Source organism: Juglans microcarpa x Juglans regia, chromosome 2S, assembly GCF_004785595.1.
Source record: "Juglans microcarpa x Juglans regia isolate MS1-56 chromosome 2S, Jm3101_v1.0, whole genome shotgun sequence".
Lineage (NCBI taxonomy): Eukaryota > Viridiplantae > Streptophyta > Magnoliopsida > Fagales > Juglandaceae > Juglans > Juglans microcarpa x Juglans regia.
Genome location: NC_054597.1, coordinates 8011566 through 8029679, shown reverse-complemented (window position 1 = coordinate 8029679; position 18114 = coordinate 8011566). Strand labels below are relative to the sequence as shown.

Genomic DNA, 18114 nt, shown 5'->3' with positions numbered 1-18114 from the left:
ATATTGAAGAAACGCCTACATTGTTGCAGCTTCTACAACTTTCTTGCCAGGTGTCCCAATTGATAAGATGACTAGATAAATAAAAAATTATCTTCTTATTTTTTTTTCTCCAAGGCAACTAGGAGTATATAGAGAATCAAACCCAAAAAATGGAACTACATAGAAGGGATCTTTTCCCCATAAAGGGTGCTACTACAAGGTGTTTGGCAATTTCTATTTTCTTATATATGCAAAGAAGATTTTCGATGCATATGTCAAGATAGGGTCAGCCATTGCTATAGGTAAATGAAAGCTTGATTGTATTGTCCCTATCAAATATCAACTTAAAGCCAACTCATTAAGGAGTCAAGGACAATCATCCTCTTTATTTCACTTGAACTTAATAGTAATTCATTGTGTAAAACACTAGGTAATTTTTTTTTTTTTTTTTTATAAGTAAACCATTAGGTATTTGAGCCTGTGTTTATAAGAAGTATCAAAATGGATGTAATCCACTTCAAACGAGAAGATCGTACTCCACCATGTGAAACCACAATCTCTGTTGTCCCCAAATTACCAAGTACCCCTGCAGGCAGTATGAACTCTTTTTCCTTGATCAATACATAAGAAGTTCCTTCATTTCTGCAATGAAACTACTATAGAATAACCCCATCAGCAGCAATGTTAAGATCTCCTCAATGATTCTGAATATATGACCAGTTCACAGACACTGTATAAGATTTACTACCATGTGAGTCGTGAGAGGTAGGATTTTGCTAATTCTGCAAACTGATATTACAGATCATGAGAAATAGCTAAGTCGAGCCGACTCATCCAAGGGTTTCTCACATTGTACCACAACAGCTTCCTCTGCCACAGTCCAGCCTCCTGAGTTGGGTTTTTCTTGATCAAACGATTGAGAACAGTTCTAACAAAAAAAAAGAACAGAATCAAAAGTTTTAGAAGACCAAATTTCATTAAAAATCGAGGGCATCAAAGTTTATATATACAAGCTTAAAGGGGCATCTGCTTCACTAAGGAGAGTTGCTAATGTGAAAAGGGGCTAGGGTGCACTTGGAACAAAATAAATCAAAACTTCACAAGCAACCAGATCCAAACCAATCCCCTCTCCTTCCTAACTCACTAGCTAGTGGCTTAGGTGATGTTTGGATGCAAAAATCTTGAGAAGTTTTTGATGAATAGTGAAGAAATGAAGTTGAGATAAAGTTTTATGGTTTTTTGTGAAAGTTGTAGGTCCCATCTTAAAAATATGTATGAACAATAAAATTGTGAGATGGAGACTGAAAATTTTTTGAATGAGATGTTTTTAAGTTTGTATGTTTGGGAATGAAGCTGAAAAAAAAAAAAAAAGATGAGAAGTGGAGTGAAATTAATTTCACTCAACTTTTCAGTTGCCTAACAGGAAAAGTCCAATTCACTAAGGACACCTTTAAGATACCACTAAAGCGACAAACTGATTTGTTTCGTAAGCCACTCCAATACTTGTGAAACTTGTAGATAGAAAGAGAGAGAGGTTTGTAATCTAGACCAAGTACAGACGAGTTGAAAATTCACCTTGGAACAAGTGTATACAATGAGTGTCATCCAGTCCCAATTCTCCAACAAAACTCGTTGATGATCATCAACTGCTTCATGTAGAAAGTACAATAATGGTGGCATTAGCTGCATTTCAAAGAGCCTTGATTCACCACATAGCCTGCACCTCCCAGGTTCTCCTTCATCTGCTGTAGCCAGAAGTGGTTTCCCACCATATGAATATCTGAGTACACAGCAACACGAGAAAACTATTAAAAAGAAAAAATGGAAGGTTAAAGGATATAATTCTCCAATTCTACCATCGACATATGCATCACCTACATACAAAAATATATATGAAGTTAAGGGTAAAATCCACTTTTCACCTCTAAACTATCACCCCTTTTGAAGTGAAGTATTCAAACTAACATTTTTTTTTATCAATAAACAAAATTTTATTGATCATAAGAATAGGCAAAAGTCCGATATATACAAGAGCATCGCCCATGCGTGCAAGTATTAAAACTAACACTTTTGACACACTAATTCTCAAACTACCAAAAAGTTGCAATGTGCATCCTCCTTTAAGATCTGACACTATCATTTTTTACACATTGCATTCTTAAACTATGAAAAAGTTGTGATGTGAACCCTTCGATTCAGCTATCAAGATTGTAACATGTCACCTATTTTCATATATCTTGACACTCAAAATTGGAAATAGGGTGTAATTAGCTAAAAGTTTTGGTATGAAGGTGCAATAAGTCAAAAGTGGTGTTGTGGGGACCACTTTACAAAGGGGGTGACAGCTTTGAGGGTGCAAGGCATATTTTTCCTTCTAAGTTAAAAATGCTAGAAACACATAACTGCATTGGGAAAGAACTATCTAGGAGTATGCAATTTTTAGTTTGAACTAGAAGCTGGATAGTTATTTATTTTATCGGGTTCTTCTCGAATGGTACTTCTTGGCGGGTGATTGGATAGTTAAGCATGTCATCTGTTGATTTTCAAGTTGTCACAAAGGAAACACCAAAATAACTACAGTTGAAGAACTGATATTTTCTCCAGCCTATTCAACTCAGCCAAGTAAAATGAAGCTTGAAAACATAAGTTCATTTCCTCTTCTTTTTTCTTTTAATTTTTATAATAATGACCCCTAATTCAGACATAGAGCCCTTCTCACTGTCTAGTTGCCTCTATAATCATTGTTTATTAAAGAAGCCCAGGTGGTATGACATAAGCTCCATGACCTGTACCCAATGTGGAATGGGTTTATACAATAAAAAATGGTAGAGAAGTGCTCTCTCAACTGACCGCCATAACAAGCTAACAGTTGAATCACACGTATGTTATTAACTTATTCGGGTCATAAAATCATTAGATTTGTACCTGAAACATTGCTCTGGAAATGCATCCAGTTGACGCTTGAATTTAAGGTAAGTCCTATCAGCAGTCAATGCTTTATCATGTTCATAACGTTCCTCTGCCCAAGTTTCTCCTGGTACATGACCCTCAGCATCACTACCATTCTCCTTAATGGAAAGTGACGAGTAATTCGAGCAAATTGAAGTAAGATCCCTCGAGGATGGCTCTTTCTGAGAATAAATATAAAAGCAAGGCACCACTGCAATCAACAAACATGTAAATCAAGTACAACACTTCCAACACAATTTATATCTTAAGAATGATATAAAACTAATATTCTTGCATTTTTTTTTTTTTTTTTGGGGGGGGGGGGGGGGGGGGGGGGGGGGGGGGGGGGAGGGGGGAGGGGGGAGGGGGTGAGTGGGGATAAAATTTTGTGACAATCTCTAACATAAATATGAGAAATCAAGTTTTGCAGACGCACTCTTGATTACTTGTAGTCATACTGAGGTCCAGTAAATACAACAACAAGATTTAAGACTATTAAATCCATAAATAGTATAACAACATACTTCTTTACATTACATAAGTGGACCAACAATTTTCTTTTTTATTGACACCGGGTGTCAGGAACAAAGTCTCAACTAATCACAGGGGTGCACAAGCCCTTGGCAAGGAGTTTACCTCAAGTGCACCCCAGGTAATTCAAGGGGAAATTCCCCCAATCCAATGGCCCCTAGAAGTTGTTTACACCCAAGGGTTTGAACTTTAGACTTGGATTAGCATATCACCAAAACCAAGACTCCTACCACTTAAGTCAACCTCTAGGGGTTTCAAGTAGAACAATAAATAAATCATCTTGATTCTACTAACCTAGTTCACTTCTTTTTAATGTAAAGGAAGTTTATTCAAATTCTTTCACCCACATCCTTATTTTTCTTTTCTTTTCCACGTGATGCGATTTATTGTACATGGGTTGTTCTCGGTCACATGAGTAATTGTATTTGAAAATTGAACACAGGAGAGGAGTTTAAACTTTCTCATGAAAAACAGTGCTGTACTACAGCATTTTGGTACAAAATGGATGAGGGAGCGGATTGGGCATCACATATGCTATGATATGAAAAACTGGAAACACAACACAGAAGTGGATAGGTATGTTTTAAGTTGTCTCCCATGCCATAACCAGACCTGATGTGTTGGCATCCATCAGTCTTGTTCTTGTACTTGCAGATGCGGGCGTCATGAAAGTCTCAGAATGGTGATTTCTCTGTGGTTTCTTGGAATGAGAACATTGAGAAGCAAAGGTTGCAGCTTCGGAGAGTGCTTTACCCAATTCCTCCAGATCCATGTCATCACCAATGTCATCATCAAAACCCTCCCACCAGCTGGTATTCGGTGATAACACAGAGGGTGCAGGTGAAGAGGCCACATCCACAGAGGCAGTTTGTGGTTTATCTGCATTAGGTGACCTCTGAACGCGAAGAGCTCGCCAACTGCATGCCACCAGAATTAGCAGGAGAAAAAGAAAAACATGGATATCAAATTGTTGTACTAACGGTAATATAGAAAAAGAATGTTGAAGAAGACCTAAGGGGATTGCTCCCACATTTCGGCATCACACAACCAAAAACATAAAGAACACGATCTTCGATCTCTAGACTCTTACATGAAATTGGGGCGTAAACCTGGGAAGAAACAAAATAATTTTAGCTTTTGCACACATCAAATGATATACTCTCAAAAAAATTTATAAGATGTTGAATGTTAAACCTGTGCAATAAGACAGAGTTTACTACCACATGCACCACACTCAAGCAGGCTGGGTCTTATAGCCTCTTCTTGAAGAGGCCAGTCCTGTTAAGGAGGAAGGGGAAAAGGGAGTAGAGATTATATTTCAATAACACCAAATAAAAGTTGTGCAAGCAGATCAGCAGAAATAACTTACAGGCAGTCCTCCAATTTTTGAAGTATAATGATCAGATGGTTCACAATGATCATCGGCCCACGGCCCTGGCATCCCTAGAATAACTTCACCCATTCACGTATTCTGCTAGAATGGAAACAGGGGCAATTAATACATTCATGATTTATGTATCACCCATGGATCACAAAACTGAAAATATAAACATTCATAATTCCACACCAAATGTATGGTGAAAAACAACTTTAGAATCCAAAAGAGGCACAAATGTGTAGAATTACGAATCTCATAAAAGAAAAAAACGAATTAAGCCGTAAATATATCTAGAAGCCTGAATTCAAGCTTGCCCTCCATTTTAACATTTTTCATTATTTATAGTCACTTCCACTCAAATATGCCTGTTATAATTATTTGGATGAGATTTGTGATTGAGAGTTTCTTCTGAATACGCACAAAATCTTAGCACCATGGCCTGGGAAAAACTAGTTTATTCCAGAAGCAATAACGTACCTTCAAGGAACACTTGGATTTCTCAAAACAAGTTATATAAGCTATTCAGAAACTGCCTCCTCCTTCGAATATCTTACAGTTTTCAAAGGCTTCAGATTTAGGTATGGTGAAGTTGAAGGGAAAGCTTCCCGGGCAGTCTCTCTGTGCCCCCAGTGGCAGTGGTGGCGACGGCTATTTTTGCTCAAAAGACCTCGTTCAAACTTCAAAGGAACGAAGACGAAAATTGAAGCCACTCCGTTTTACGTTTATTCTTAATTTAATCTTCAGCGTCTGTTTATTTTCGCAATACCATCTCATTTATTTCATCTCATTTAATTATTATAATTTTTATAATTTTTACATAAAATAAAATAAAAAATTTAATTTTTTCAAATTTTAAAAAACTAATAATAATATTAAAAAAATATTCTAAAAATATTTTATTTAATTTTTAATTTTAATTTTAATTTATCTTATCTTATCTTACCTTATTTACGAAAATAAAAGATAGTATCTTATGAAAAAAAAATTGTGCACTGCATTTTATGATTTGAGGGTGTTAGACTATTAGCATTGGATTGACTACCCAATTAGACAAATTTTGCCCTAATATCATATATTTTACTTTTTATCTATTCTACTCAAAACCTAATCTCATGTTGGATTATCTATTTAAATTTTATATAATAGTAAAATATTATTAATTTTATTTTTTATATTATTTTTATTTAATTTTTTTTTGTCATATTTTACAATTCTACCAATCATATGTTAATTTGTAATCATATTCTAATTAAATTATTATTTCAACAATTATATTTTTAATAGTCATTTAACGATAATATTTAAAATTATTTGATTACACTCATCTAAAATTTCATATAAATATCTTAACTTACCACCCAAAATATCTATATTTTCCATTGAACTATCTTCTTTTGCCAATATTTTTTTTATTCAACAATTATATCTACAATTTTTAAAATCAGTTATCCTCTTTTTTTAATTTTTTTTTCTATCCAACAATCATATCTACAATTCTCGAAACCGGCTATCTTCTTTTATCAACCTTTTTTATTATAGCTACAAAGTGATTGACATTGCTATGGTAACTAGCCAAATATGACCCCAGAACCCGATTTAGTGTAGCTCAAAGCCTCAAAGCTTTCATTGTGTTAGATTGGCTAATATTAGGCATATCACTTCACCCGGCCAATGCCAATGCTCTAAAGTCACTTTTACACCACATCATGTCTGGCTGTCCAAAAAGGCCCTTTAATTCACAAATATTTGCTGAATCTAGTTGTACCATCAGTTTGAGTTGTGGCTTAATTCATATATCGAGGCCTTTCTAGTAACAAAGGAGAATAAAATAAAATGATTAGAAAACAAAGGAGAATAAAATCGTGATTTTTAATCCTAATAATTCGTTATATCTTTTTTAGTAATAAATGAGATTGAGAAGTTTCAGATCTAACAGTAACAAGTAGAACATACATGTTATAAAAGGAAACTGTACAATTAGAGTCCATAATACCAGACCTGAGGTTTTTTTTTTCCTTTTTTTTTTTTTTTTTTTGGCTGTATTTGGGTTTCTCGACAGCAAAGATCCATCATCAGGGATTCTGCAAGAAAAGCACAAAAATTTCTAGCCAAAATTGCTACTCTCACCGACAGTTGAGTCCCTCCTGAATTTTTTTTTTATTTTTTTATTTAGTGATTAAGAAAGTCTTTTTTAATAATGTTCTGATTTTTTTAAAAAAAAATGTTTAAGGGTATAGTAAAAAATATATATTTTTTGCTCTTATCGGACCGTCTCGTGCTACACCCTTGGTGGGTGTAGCACTGCTCAATTTCTAGCACCCGATCATGAATAACGGCCTTTTCGATTAACTTTATAAAAAATGATAAACACAATTAGTATAGCAATGCATGAATCTTGAATGAAGTTGTGTGTGTAATGGTCAATTCCACCTCTTAACATTCATTCTTCAGTCCTTTTGAATTTTGTTTTGCCTGCTGGAATCTTGCCTTTTCTGCTTTTTCAGAGCTTTCTTCTCAGCCTGTTAGAGGAACAAGATATAGAGATCTTGGCTCCAGTTGCTACAGCATTAACCCATGTCATTGACTTTCCTGTTCGAGGATTCTAGTAATAAATGATGCATTTACTATTTACCTTCGACACTTTAGGAGCTTTCTCCTCAAGCTCTGCCTAGCATTCTAGCCGTCATCCTTGCATCAATAATTTTCTCTAGATAGTACTGTGATGTACACAAGTCAGTAAATCTAGCAATCTGGATAACTGCACCACATGCAACAACTGATCCAGAGTCCAGACTCCTCACCTCAGCTATGCGCATTGGATAGAAGAGTTTTTCAGTGACCTAAGGACCTAAAACCAATGCTCATAGCTGAGGTGGTCATGTAGGGTGAAAGCGTACACTAATTTTATGAAAACTAATAGATTAATTTGCAATGTCCAAACCCACCCCACTAACAAGTTAATTGACACTAACCTGTAAGTCAGTATTAACATTGCAAAATAGGATGTAATTAATTAAAAGTAATTTGCAAATGACCTCAGGGTTTAGGTTTTGAATAAAAATGCATTGATTTTTAATAGTATAGATCTCATCCATACTTTTACCAAAACAATCCGAGAGTTTATGCAAAATCATGAGAAGTTACCTACTCTGATCATTTGGGCATGTTGCCATGTATATAGGATGATTATATTAGAACACCACATCATTAGGAAACATTAGGAGGATCGTGATACAGTAAATACAAATTGACAGACACTTCAAAACATCCAAGTGCACAAGCCTCTATTCAAATTTCTTGATGAGCGACAGATCATTCAACATTTTCTCAATTGCCTCATCGTCGTGAGCCCGTCCTTTGGTCTGGCATTAAAAAGAAGATTTGATAAGCAGATATCATTCAGGATCAAATCAGACATAATATGACAGTTCTAAATATATTCCTAGTTCAGATAATGCCTTGTAATATATTAACAAACAAAGAGGGCTGCTCTAGTCAACTAACCACAAACCTACTAAACACAACATGGAGAAGCAGCCAATGAAATGCAGTCACATGCAAGGCGTTCTGACAAAGGTATTCAAACTAGTTGAACAAGAAGCTCAATTCAAATAAGCACCACTTTACAGACTTTTTCAAAAGAATGAGCCTAATTTTCTTCCCTCACTTTGGAAACAAGAGCTTAAAAGAGCATGGCACTCTTAATATTTTGCTGGAATTTACAATTGTATGAACACATTTCAATCATGGACTCTGCTCAAGTTATAAAGATCTATTTGTGTTCTTTAAAGTTCAATAGGCCGTTTCTTTCCACTTTTAATTTTTGGACACACTTTTCGTCAAGTTAAAAGGCCCATAATCTTCATAACGTTGCTTTTCATTTAATTCCAAGCAGATATTCATATGAATTTGGAATTCGCTTGGTCGAATTTGGCCAAGATCTGCCATTTCCGTATAAAAAATGAGTACAAGTACTTCCGTTCAATTTTATGCTCCAGCTTTGTTTGCTTTCTTTTTTTCAAAATAATCATATGTTCTTTCTCATTTAGGCACTAATCCAAGATGTACTGCATATATTGGCAGAAGAGAAGATATAAACAAAACAGCACAAAATTTATCAGCACAAAATGTGGGCAAGTGGATGTCTTATGTGTTCCGGCTTCTAAAAATAAATATAACTCCAATTGTTTTTTTTCTTTTGATAGGACAGAGCTGCGTGCTAATACACACACACACACGCAGATCTAAGTTAAAAGTTTGTCGCATTATCAAGTATGACATTTTAATTGTTTTTATAAGCCAACCTCCAGTTACCCCCCAAAACCCCCACACCCACATGTGCGCACGCACCTGCCCACCCGCACAGACAAATAAGTTTAGAAGTTTGTCATACTATGAAGTATGAGGTTTTCATTATTTTTCTAAGTTAATCTCCTGCCAATTGCTTCATTATGGGAGACTAATAAAACAAATAAAAAGAGCATGAATTACAATATATTATTGCCACCATCGTGACTCTAGGTGGTTCATGCTGATGAGAGAATAACCAGAGGAAGAGGAGGGGGAGTGGGTGTGGAGGAAGGTGTTATATCAACTCTTATACTCTATTTACATGTTAGTGTATGCGTTAAATAATCATGCATGTCTCCCAACAAAATCGAATAGGGAGGTAGAATGGACAGTCAATTCACATGGAGAGAGGGATCAGGCTTAAGCCTACGAATAAAAAAATACCTTAATAGATGGTACCATGGCAATAGCTTCCTCCACTGTTTCAGGGCAAAGGTTGCCAAGAACACAAAGCTGCACAACAAAGGCAATACAGCATGTATAGTTTTTCTTCTCTTTTTAGGTGAGAACTAACTTTTTAGATATGAGTTCAATAAGTAAAGAGACACATTACCTCGAACTCAGCCAATTGATATCTACTGAGGATTCTGAATGTCAGTTAAGATTCACACAATCAATGCAAGGGATAGATAGCTTGAAAAACAAGTTTGTGTTACTAACTAACAAACAAACACCATTTCCCCATCACGAGCCCATGCTGCCCCAATCAAGCACTTTAAGGAGGTATGTGATACCCAATTCTTTGAGCAACACCAGTAGGATTAGTTGTGAATCACCATTATAATGCTAATCCAACGGCAAAATATAAGAGATACTCAACTGTGAATCACCATTATAATAAAAGAAAACTAGAGCAAACTTTTTTTTTGATAGGTAAACAAAAGATAACTAGAGCAAATAAAATGGCACCATGGGATTGCAAAATCAAATCCATCATAGGATAGATGAAGCATGTTATCCAACGGAATAGTACTTGCTATGATAAGTTCAAAAAGATGTACCAGCTCTATGTATTCTACTTAGATTCAAAAATACTTACCTGAAAGGGAAGAAAAACAGGCTATTCATTAAGATTTAGAATGATTTCCAAATATTTATTATCTTAATCCTACCTACCACCCGTGGTAGAAACCATGGAATACGAGCCATCTTGCTAAGGTTTGAAATGTGGGATTTGAATAAATGAACTGAACCACTAGTTTTAAAGTCGATCATAGATTATATTTTGAACCGTAAGATTTCAGTCATAAATTCTGTGCTATATTGTGTTTAAAATAAGTCAGAAAAAAAAGGTGGAAATTCTAGGTGCGTATTTAGGTAGTACTCATGCACACATACAAGAAGGAAATGGAATTCCATCATTATGTAAGTTTGGAGGATACTCTCGCACTTGTCTAACAGCATCTGGATTCTTATACCGGCTAAAGCGCTTCACATACTGCTGTGACTTCTCAAATACTCTGAAAAAGAAAGAATTAAAAAAAAAATAAGAAAAATGTGGTTATTGATAATAGCATCTAGACCCACATCCAATTCAATGATCAAAAGAGTTCAAGAAATCGGAATCAAGCAAATATGGCCCTGTCAAAGAAAGATTCCAAGTCGGGCCCATCTTGCTTAACGTGGTGTACTTGGAGCAAAAGGAACAAATTTAGTTTTGAATGTTTTAAGAAGACAGTGTGGATCTAAACGCTGTCTTTTTAAAATACTCTACCACTGGATTGGTACTATAAATTTTTCTTTTCCTAGTGTTCAGGATTTTCTCAATCCTTTTACTCTAAAATGCTCTCTTTTGTTGTTGTTGTTGTTGTTTTTTTTTTTTTTTTTTTTTTTTATTGGCACCAGGTGTCCAGAACAGCGTCCCGACTAATCCCAGGAATGCATAGGCCCTCAACAAAGAGTTTTCTGCAAGTGCAAGGGCGATGGCTCCTAGAGATTATTTGCACCCAGTGGGACTCAAACCTTAGACTTTGAAGGGAGCATACCACCAAGACCGAGGGTTTTACCACTTGAGCCAACCCCTAGGGTTTCTTTTGTTGTTAATAAATTTGACTGAGTTGCATTGTCATTTGGTGAACCTATGATGTTGTTGTTAAAAAACCTCGGGTGATTCAAGGGAAAAATCCCCCAGTCTGATGGCTCCTAGAGATTATTTGCACCCAGTGGGACTCGAACCTTAGACCTTGAAGGGAGCATACCACCAAGACCAAGGGCTTTACCACTTGAGCCAACCCCTAGGAGTTTCTCTTGTTGTTAATAAAATTTGACTGAGTTGCATTGTCATTTGGTGACCTATGATGTTGTTGGTGACTTACGGATCAGCAAATGATGCCACATGTTTTGCAGTTTTTTTCTCTACCTATCAAAAAAAAAAAAAAATTGACCGACTCGTAAAAAAAACACTACATAAAACAGTGAAAATGACACTGCAGAAAACCATATTGTCCCACCCATTGCCAGCAAGTCAATATATTGTGGAGATAAACTATAAAGGATAATACATCTACAGATAACCTCAAGCAAAGATCAAAGCCAAATAACCAATGGTTCCACCAAGACAACAGAGAGAATTATATCAAACACGAGCTTAGCGGATTATCAGCATTCTTTTTAACAGTAGTTCTAAAATAGATATTTCTTTTTCAGTGAGGAAAAAGAAAGAAACGTCTTTCCTGTCTCCTTACTTACTTTGACTTAACTAAATGTATGAGCTTATGTCACCCACTCGAAGAATCTGTCAACTTGCACATGTAAATTTACCAAAATATTTCAGCAACATTTGTTAGGTCATTTCACAAGCAAAATTATTTAGATTGAATAACCAAGATCCAACTGAATATATATATATATATTATAATAGTTTGAATATATATATATATATACACACGCAAATATGTCCAAGTATAGTAACAAGCAACCAGAAGCAAAGAGTGCCTCAGAGGTCGGCCATAGGCCAGACTCCATGCATTGAAACACATGATGGTAGACATTCCAAATAAAAAATGCAGTAAAATAATGGAATATGTGGGGGGAAATCTCAGCAAAAACTTGAGTTTCAAACAAAAATCAGACGAAACCCACTTTTGTACCTAACAATGGCAAATGGAATAGGGTAATTGTACATAATGAAAGACACATTACGCATGCACAAATTCAATAAATAGATATATTTTATTACATAATTTAGGGCAGTTCCCTGTATTGAAACATGAGAGGGAACATGTAAAACCTTGAGGCTGCCCATAATCACATCTTGGCCAGGTGAAATTGAGCCCTCACACACATTACTGAAGCAAGAGCCCATTGGAATGGCCATAAATACAAATACGAGAGTAACAGTTAAAAGGGGATGTATACCTTTCCCTTCTAAGAAAGGGATGTTTGAAGTAAGGTCTTCTTACAAAGCTCTGTTTCCCCCATGAAAGTACCCCCATTTACCTGGAGGAATATATACGTAGTATACTCCTTCAACACTAGTACTTTTTGCCTAGACAGCAGCCTAGGAAAGATTCTTACTGTGGAAAACCACAAAGGCAGCATATTATAACAATTTATTTGTGTAGTATACATATGAAGAGTAGGGAGGACATTGACCATATTTTACTTCATTGTGAGATAGCAAATTCCTTATAACGGACAATCTTTGGCACTTTGGGCTAGATTGGGTCATCCCTTGACGTGTGGTGGACTCTTTGTGAGTTGAAAAGAATGTTTGGGGGCCAGTAGAGTGAATATCTGTGAAAATTTATCCCACCTTGCTTAATGTGGTGTCTTTGGAGCGAAAGAAACAAATGTAATCTCAAATGTTGTGAGAAGACAGTGGTGGACCTAAAGGCTGTCTGTGTAAATACTCTTCACCATTGGATGGCTGCCCTAAATGCTTATTGTCCAAACAATCATGCATAGGTGATGCTCTTGTATACGTCCTATGTACTTGAGCTACGCATTTTTCTCTCATCAATAAAATTCTTCACTGATAGGGAAAAAAAAAAAAACTTATCCTACTCTTCAGAATTTTCTGAATCTTTTTACATTTTCTGTTTAGGAATTTCTTGTGTATAGGTTGTGTACAATAAATGCTCTCTTTGATTGTTAATAAAATTTGACTGACCTATTAAAAAGAACATAAAACAGAAAGACTAAGACTGCAGAAAATCAAATTGTCCCACCCATTTTCAGCAACTACATGTTTTTGTTATCTTCACTGATGCCATCGAAAATACTCTTCAGCAATCACAATATAATGGTCACAAGATCTTATGGCAGGTGAAATCAGGTTGTTCTTAAAATAGGTCAAAGGGAGTTTATAGATTGCACACCACTCGAAGTAATCGTAGGCAATGTTGTAGATATAACTCCAAATAATAATATATCTACAGATAACATGAAGCAAAGATCAAAGCTAAGTAAACAATGGTTCCACCAAGGTGAAGGAGAGAAATATATCAAAAAATAGATTAGGGATTATCGGCATTTTTTTTTATGGTGAAGTAGATATTTCATTTTTCAGTTGGGACAAAAAAATAAACAATGCACTAACGAAATGTTAAATAATGAAAGACAAATCGTAAATGCACAAATTAAATAAATAGATATATCTGATTACATGAGTTTAGGGCGGCTCCCTATATTAAAACATGATGGGGAACATGTAAAACCTTGAGGCTGCCCCATAATCACATCTTGGCCAGGTGAAATTGAGCCCTCACACATATACATTTCTGACGCAAGAACCCATTGGATTGGCCTCAAACATATATACGAGAGTAATAGGATAAAAATAGCTGTAGAATACCTTTCTCATTATTGCAAAAGAGAGGAAGAGAAGAGATTTAGGATTTCCATGCGCCCACAGTGGAACACCATGAAATTACGAGATTTAGGAATTCTAGTGCCATGCTATATATATACTAGAAAAGAAGTTCTACAGCCACAAAGAAATCCTACAAAAGTAAATTCACAAACTGACATGGCTTCGTATGATACGTTAAATCTACTTTACAATAAAAGTAGCTTTATAATCTAACTTATCACATCAAGCCACGTCAATTTTTGAGTTTATTTTTGTAGAATCTCTTTATGGCTAAAGTATTTCTCATACTACAATACCTGGTTCCATAACCTAAGATATATGCCCTAAACGTAGAAATTTGGAAACATAATTTATTTCGTTTGTCATTAAAAGAAAATAGAGATTTATGCAGATTTTCTTCTTTCATTCCCTTCTTTATACCTAATTTTTTAACATGAGATTTACCTGCAAAGGGAGAAATTTAAAAAATATATTTAACATATTGGTACATACAACTAAAGTATGATAGCACACAAAAACTCATTTATCCAACTAGCACAGTGTAATTTAAGTGTAATAAGGAGAAGACATTGATCAAAGAAAATAAGGAGAAGACATGTGCAACTGAAACAGGACTGATATCCAGACGACATATTATCCACAACTCAATAAAAAAATCACAATTGAGATATTATATTATAAGTTATAAAATTTCCGTACAAAATTCGAGTTAAATGAAAAGAAGCACAAATTTTTAAATAAGAGATGAATGAGCTAGAATCTTTAAACCTGAACCTGTACTCCTAAATAAATTGTATGTTAATTGAAAAGTGTGAGTTTATAAGGGAGCAAAAGTTGTCTGATACTCACTGAGAAATGTGATTCGCTGCATCGTCAGACATTTGTTGAAGCTGCTCATATTTGTGTTCGAGAATCAAAGCAACTTCACAATTCATCAAACACTTGGCCTTTAAAAACTCTGCAGAGAGAGAGAAAATGGCACTAACTTCAGAAGTATTCTCTTTAATATCATTACAGGGCATTCATGAAAAAACAAACTGCAACTGAATACCATATATGTATGAGCAATGCTAGGTACAGTCCCCAAATGGGGACTGCAATGCAAGCCTAGGCAATTTTAGCTTTAAAATTTTTTAAAATTACAAAACTATCCCTCTTAAAATGATGTTTTCTCTCATTTAATAAAAGGTCTGCACATGCAGTCCCCAAGTGGGGACTGCAAATAGAATTTCTCTATATGTATTATCTACACAAAATGAACTTAAATTTCCAGCAACATATAATCTTCCAAAAGGTCCAATTTCCTAGTCCTATCTATATATAATACCATATTATTTGGGCGTATCATATTATCCTGGCATATCAAAAATACACATCAGTAACACATTCAATTCATCTCGACGAACACGTAAGCAGGTCAATGCAGTAGAGCATCTGAAAAGTTTTCGCACTCAAACGAAAAGAATAAAGTGGACATTCAAAATTGGTGTTCTTCCGCTTAAGCGAGCGCTTCTAGTAGTTTTAAAATGCCTATATAATTCCATTCCTCAACACTAATTCCAGATTAAAAAAAAAAAAAAAAAAAAGACCCCGAGAGAGAGAGAGAGATAATTACCGTCACCGATTTTCAGTTCTGCAGCATTTTCTTCCTCTTCCCCAGACATTTTGAGGACCAAAGGGAAATTTTATCTTATAGATGGAAAATAAAGAAATCTGGCAACAGGGAGAGAAATTAAAAAAAAAAATGACTTGAACATACGCTACAATAAAATCTGTCCAGATTAAAAATCATGTGAACAATCATAACATAGGAAAACCCTAATTATCCGGATCAAGATTCTGAACTCTACTTTGTTTCCTTAAAAGAATCTCAGAGGGTTTATCTCTCACAGAGTAAAATCTATTTAGCATTTCGTAATATAAGATATAAATAAAAGAGAACTAGGAAAACAACAAATACAAAGTTGAAGGTGAGCGAGAGCGATGAGGAGGAGGAAGAGCACCTGGAGGCACAGTGCCGAAGAAGGTTTCGTTCGGTCCTACGAGGTGGAACAAAGTCGACAAATAGGTTTTAGACCCTATAGAACCGTAAACGGAGGATTTGGGTCCAGGGCTGAGTAATCAGTAAAGATCTTATTTATAGATGGTTTCCGAATGGGCAATGCCATTGGCCCATTATAACCCCCTAAATTACTGCTCAATAATCGCTTTTTTCCACCTGAATGATTAAAAATGAGTTATCTATTTTTTTTTACGCTTTTTCTTTTTAATTTTTGTTTTGATTTTTGTTACCGTTTGATTAGATTTTTTTTTTTTTTAATGTCGGGAACTTCTTCAAGGCAGGACCCTTCGGACCCACCCCTGCAGAGTAAACTCCGGTCCAGTGCCCTATACCTTCGAAAGTTTTCCTACACGAAACTGGTTAAATCGCTGATTTTTCATCATTGTTTGCACTCAAAGATTAGATATCTTTTAATAAGAAAAAAAAGTAGATAACTCATTTTGAAAAATGAAAGGTAATTCAAGGAATAAAGTAACATTTTCATTTTCAAATAATGATGAATTTTCAACTCGTTGCATTTTGGAGTTTCGATTAAGAAAGAGTTTTCTAATTCTTAATAGTCTTCTTTTTATAAATAAAAATAAAATTTTGATCATTCCTCAGTTGAACTGAATTCAATTTTATTTTTTGAGACTCGATAATTGATATGGAAACAAACTTATAGTTTCAATGTCATCCTCAGCTATCGATCAACTTTGTTGTGGACGTGTTTCATACTCCTACTAATGGCCTCCAGAAACCTACACCAAGAAGATAAGAGAGGCTTGGTGTAGTAAGAGACACTTTTGATACCTAAGTCAAAATAATGTATAGAGTATTTCAATTCTCAAATCATCCAGAAGTTACCTCTGAATTTTGTTTTGACCTCTATTTATATAGGCAGGGCGTTCAATTGGTAAGCCTTATCTTATGGCTTGATCCTCTTTAATCCTTGCTAAATGAAGACCGTTAGGGCTTCAAACCTGTTTGTGTGGCGTATACCATGCTAAGATGAATTAATATGTTGGGCGACTATCACGCTGGAGATTTTTAATATTACGTCTTGTACGTTCCTTCATTAAATCACTATTAATGATAGTTGGGTTTGAATTTCGTACTTGTGTGTTTTGCCGATCGTGACCTTGGTTTATGCTTAGTAGGCTTTTGTCTCTGGGTTCACTGGCCTTTATGATGTGGGGTTTGGCCCATTTCCCTTGAGGGAATATCTAGCCTAGTAGTTACTAAGCAAATTCTTATTGCATGAGTGTGATGGTAATTTCTCATTCTTCTCATCTCTCTTCTTTTGTCGCTTTAGTGATCTTTGGGCGCTCAACATCCACTTGTTTTTAAACATCCTAAGTGGCATGAGTGCTTCATTTAGGCTTCTTGGCATGGTCAATCTTCACTTGTAATCAATTACCTTGACGACACATTCTCACGTTTAGTATAGTGTGTGTTGGCTTACCTCCCACGTACTTTTGAGTAGTGTGAATCACGAGATTTGCCTGTTTTACCTCTCTACCAATGACACCGATCATTTGGGAGTTGTCCAGTCGTCACTATTCCTTTTTAAGTTCCTTTCTTTTTCATGCTCTTTGTTTCCTACCGTTACATTCTCCTTCAAACCCTAGTCATTTATTATTATTGCTCTTCCTTTCAAAACCCTAACTTTCCATCTCTCAGCTTTTTCTTTTAGGTTTCTTGATATTACATTTTTGGGTCCCATGGCTCGCATTCCTCACACCCCTAAGTCTAGGGGTGCAGATTTGTAACTTTAGAATGATTTCGAAGGACATTGTTAGCCTGCAATGACTTCACAGCAGACCTGGATTCAGTGAGAAACTTGTACGAGGTCCCAGATTCTGTAGTTTTGGAAGTTTCTGAGGCTCGTTGTGGGGCCGTCGATTTGGAAGGATTTTCTGAACAGGTCATGGTTGCCCTATATAAGCATTTTTTTTTATGGGGCCTTCGACTACCATTTTGTCGCTCTGCTCATGACACTTTAGATTTTTTGAGCCTAGCCCCATTCACAGCTTTTTCCTAACGCCTTGAGGATTTTGTTATCTTGTTGTA

General features: G+C 35.5%; 2 protein-coding genes across 3 annotated transcripts; both read right to left on the bottom strand.

The window, feature by feature from the left end:
- Positions 1-347: 347 nt before the first annotated feature.
- LOC121253265 (programmed cell death protein 2-like) lies at positions 348-5503 on the bottom strand. Of its 2 annotated transcripts, none has more exons than XM_041153264.1 (8): positions 5392-5503; positions 4829-4930; positions 4654-4737; positions 4471-4568; positions 4072-4376; positions 2905-3139; positions 1555-1759; positions 348-907 (listed from the first exon to the last, which is right to left on the bottom strand). In XM_041153264.1, the coding sequence occupies exons 2-8, from the start codon at positions 4919-4921 to the stop codon at positions 782-784; spliced, it is 1146 nt and encodes a 381-aa protein (XP_041009198.1). In that variant the 5' UTR covers positions 4922-4930; positions 5392-5503; the 3' UTR covers positions 348-781. The 2 variants fall into 2 exon arrangements, with proteins under 2 accessions (XP_041009198.1, XP_041009197.1); XM_041153263.1 differs by having other exon boundaries at positions 5315-5497.
- Positions 5504-7906: 2403 nt separating this feature from the next.
- LOC121252888 (DNA-directed RNA polymerase II subunit 4) lies at positions 7907-16158 on the bottom strand. The gene is made up of 7 exons (XM_041152720.1): positions 16004-16158; positions 15616-15713; positions 14850-14958; positions 10570-10647; positions 9741-9774; positions 9572-9640; positions 7907-8199 (listed from the first exon to the last, which is right to left on the bottom strand). The coding sequence occupies exons 2-7, from the start codon at positions 15662-15664 to the stop codon at positions 8122-8124; spliced, it is 417 nt and encodes a 138-aa protein (XP_041008654.1). The 5' UTR covers positions 15665-15713; positions 16004-16158; the 3' UTR covers positions 7907-8121.
- Positions 16159-18114: the final 1956 nt, after the last annotated feature.

What these genes read in the sequence shown, in the direction of transcription:
- LOC121253265 (XM_041153264.1), bottom strand. Translation starts at nt 4,921, where the DNA reads ATGGGTGAAGTTATTCTAGGGATGCCAGGGCCGTGGGCCGATGATCAT. An exon ending in TGTGGGAGCAATCCCCTTAG is followed by an intron (nt 4,377 to 4,470) that starts GTCTTCTTCAAC and finishes GGTGGCATGCAG; the next exon opens with TTGGCGAGCTCTTCGCGTTC. An exon ending in TTTCCAGAGCAATGTTTCAG is followed by an intron (nt 1,760 to 2,904) that starts GTACAAATCTAA and finishes CTGTGTACTCAG; the next exon opens with ATATTCATATGGTGGGAAAC.
- LOC121252888 (XM_041152720.1), bottom strand. Translation starts at nt 15,664, where the DNA reads ATGTCTGGGGAAGAGGAAGAAAATGCTGCAGAACTGAAAATCGGTGAC. An exon ending in GCAGCGAATCACATTTCTCA is followed by an intron (nt 10,648 to 14,849) that starts GTGAGTATCAGA and finishes TTTCTTTTTCAG; the next exon opens with AGTATTTGAGAAGTCACAGC. An exon ending in ATCAATTGGCTGAGTTCGAG is followed by an intron (nt 9,641 to 9,740) that starts GTAATGTGTCTC and finishes TTTGTTGTGCAG; the next exon opens with CTTTGTGTTCTTGGCAACCT.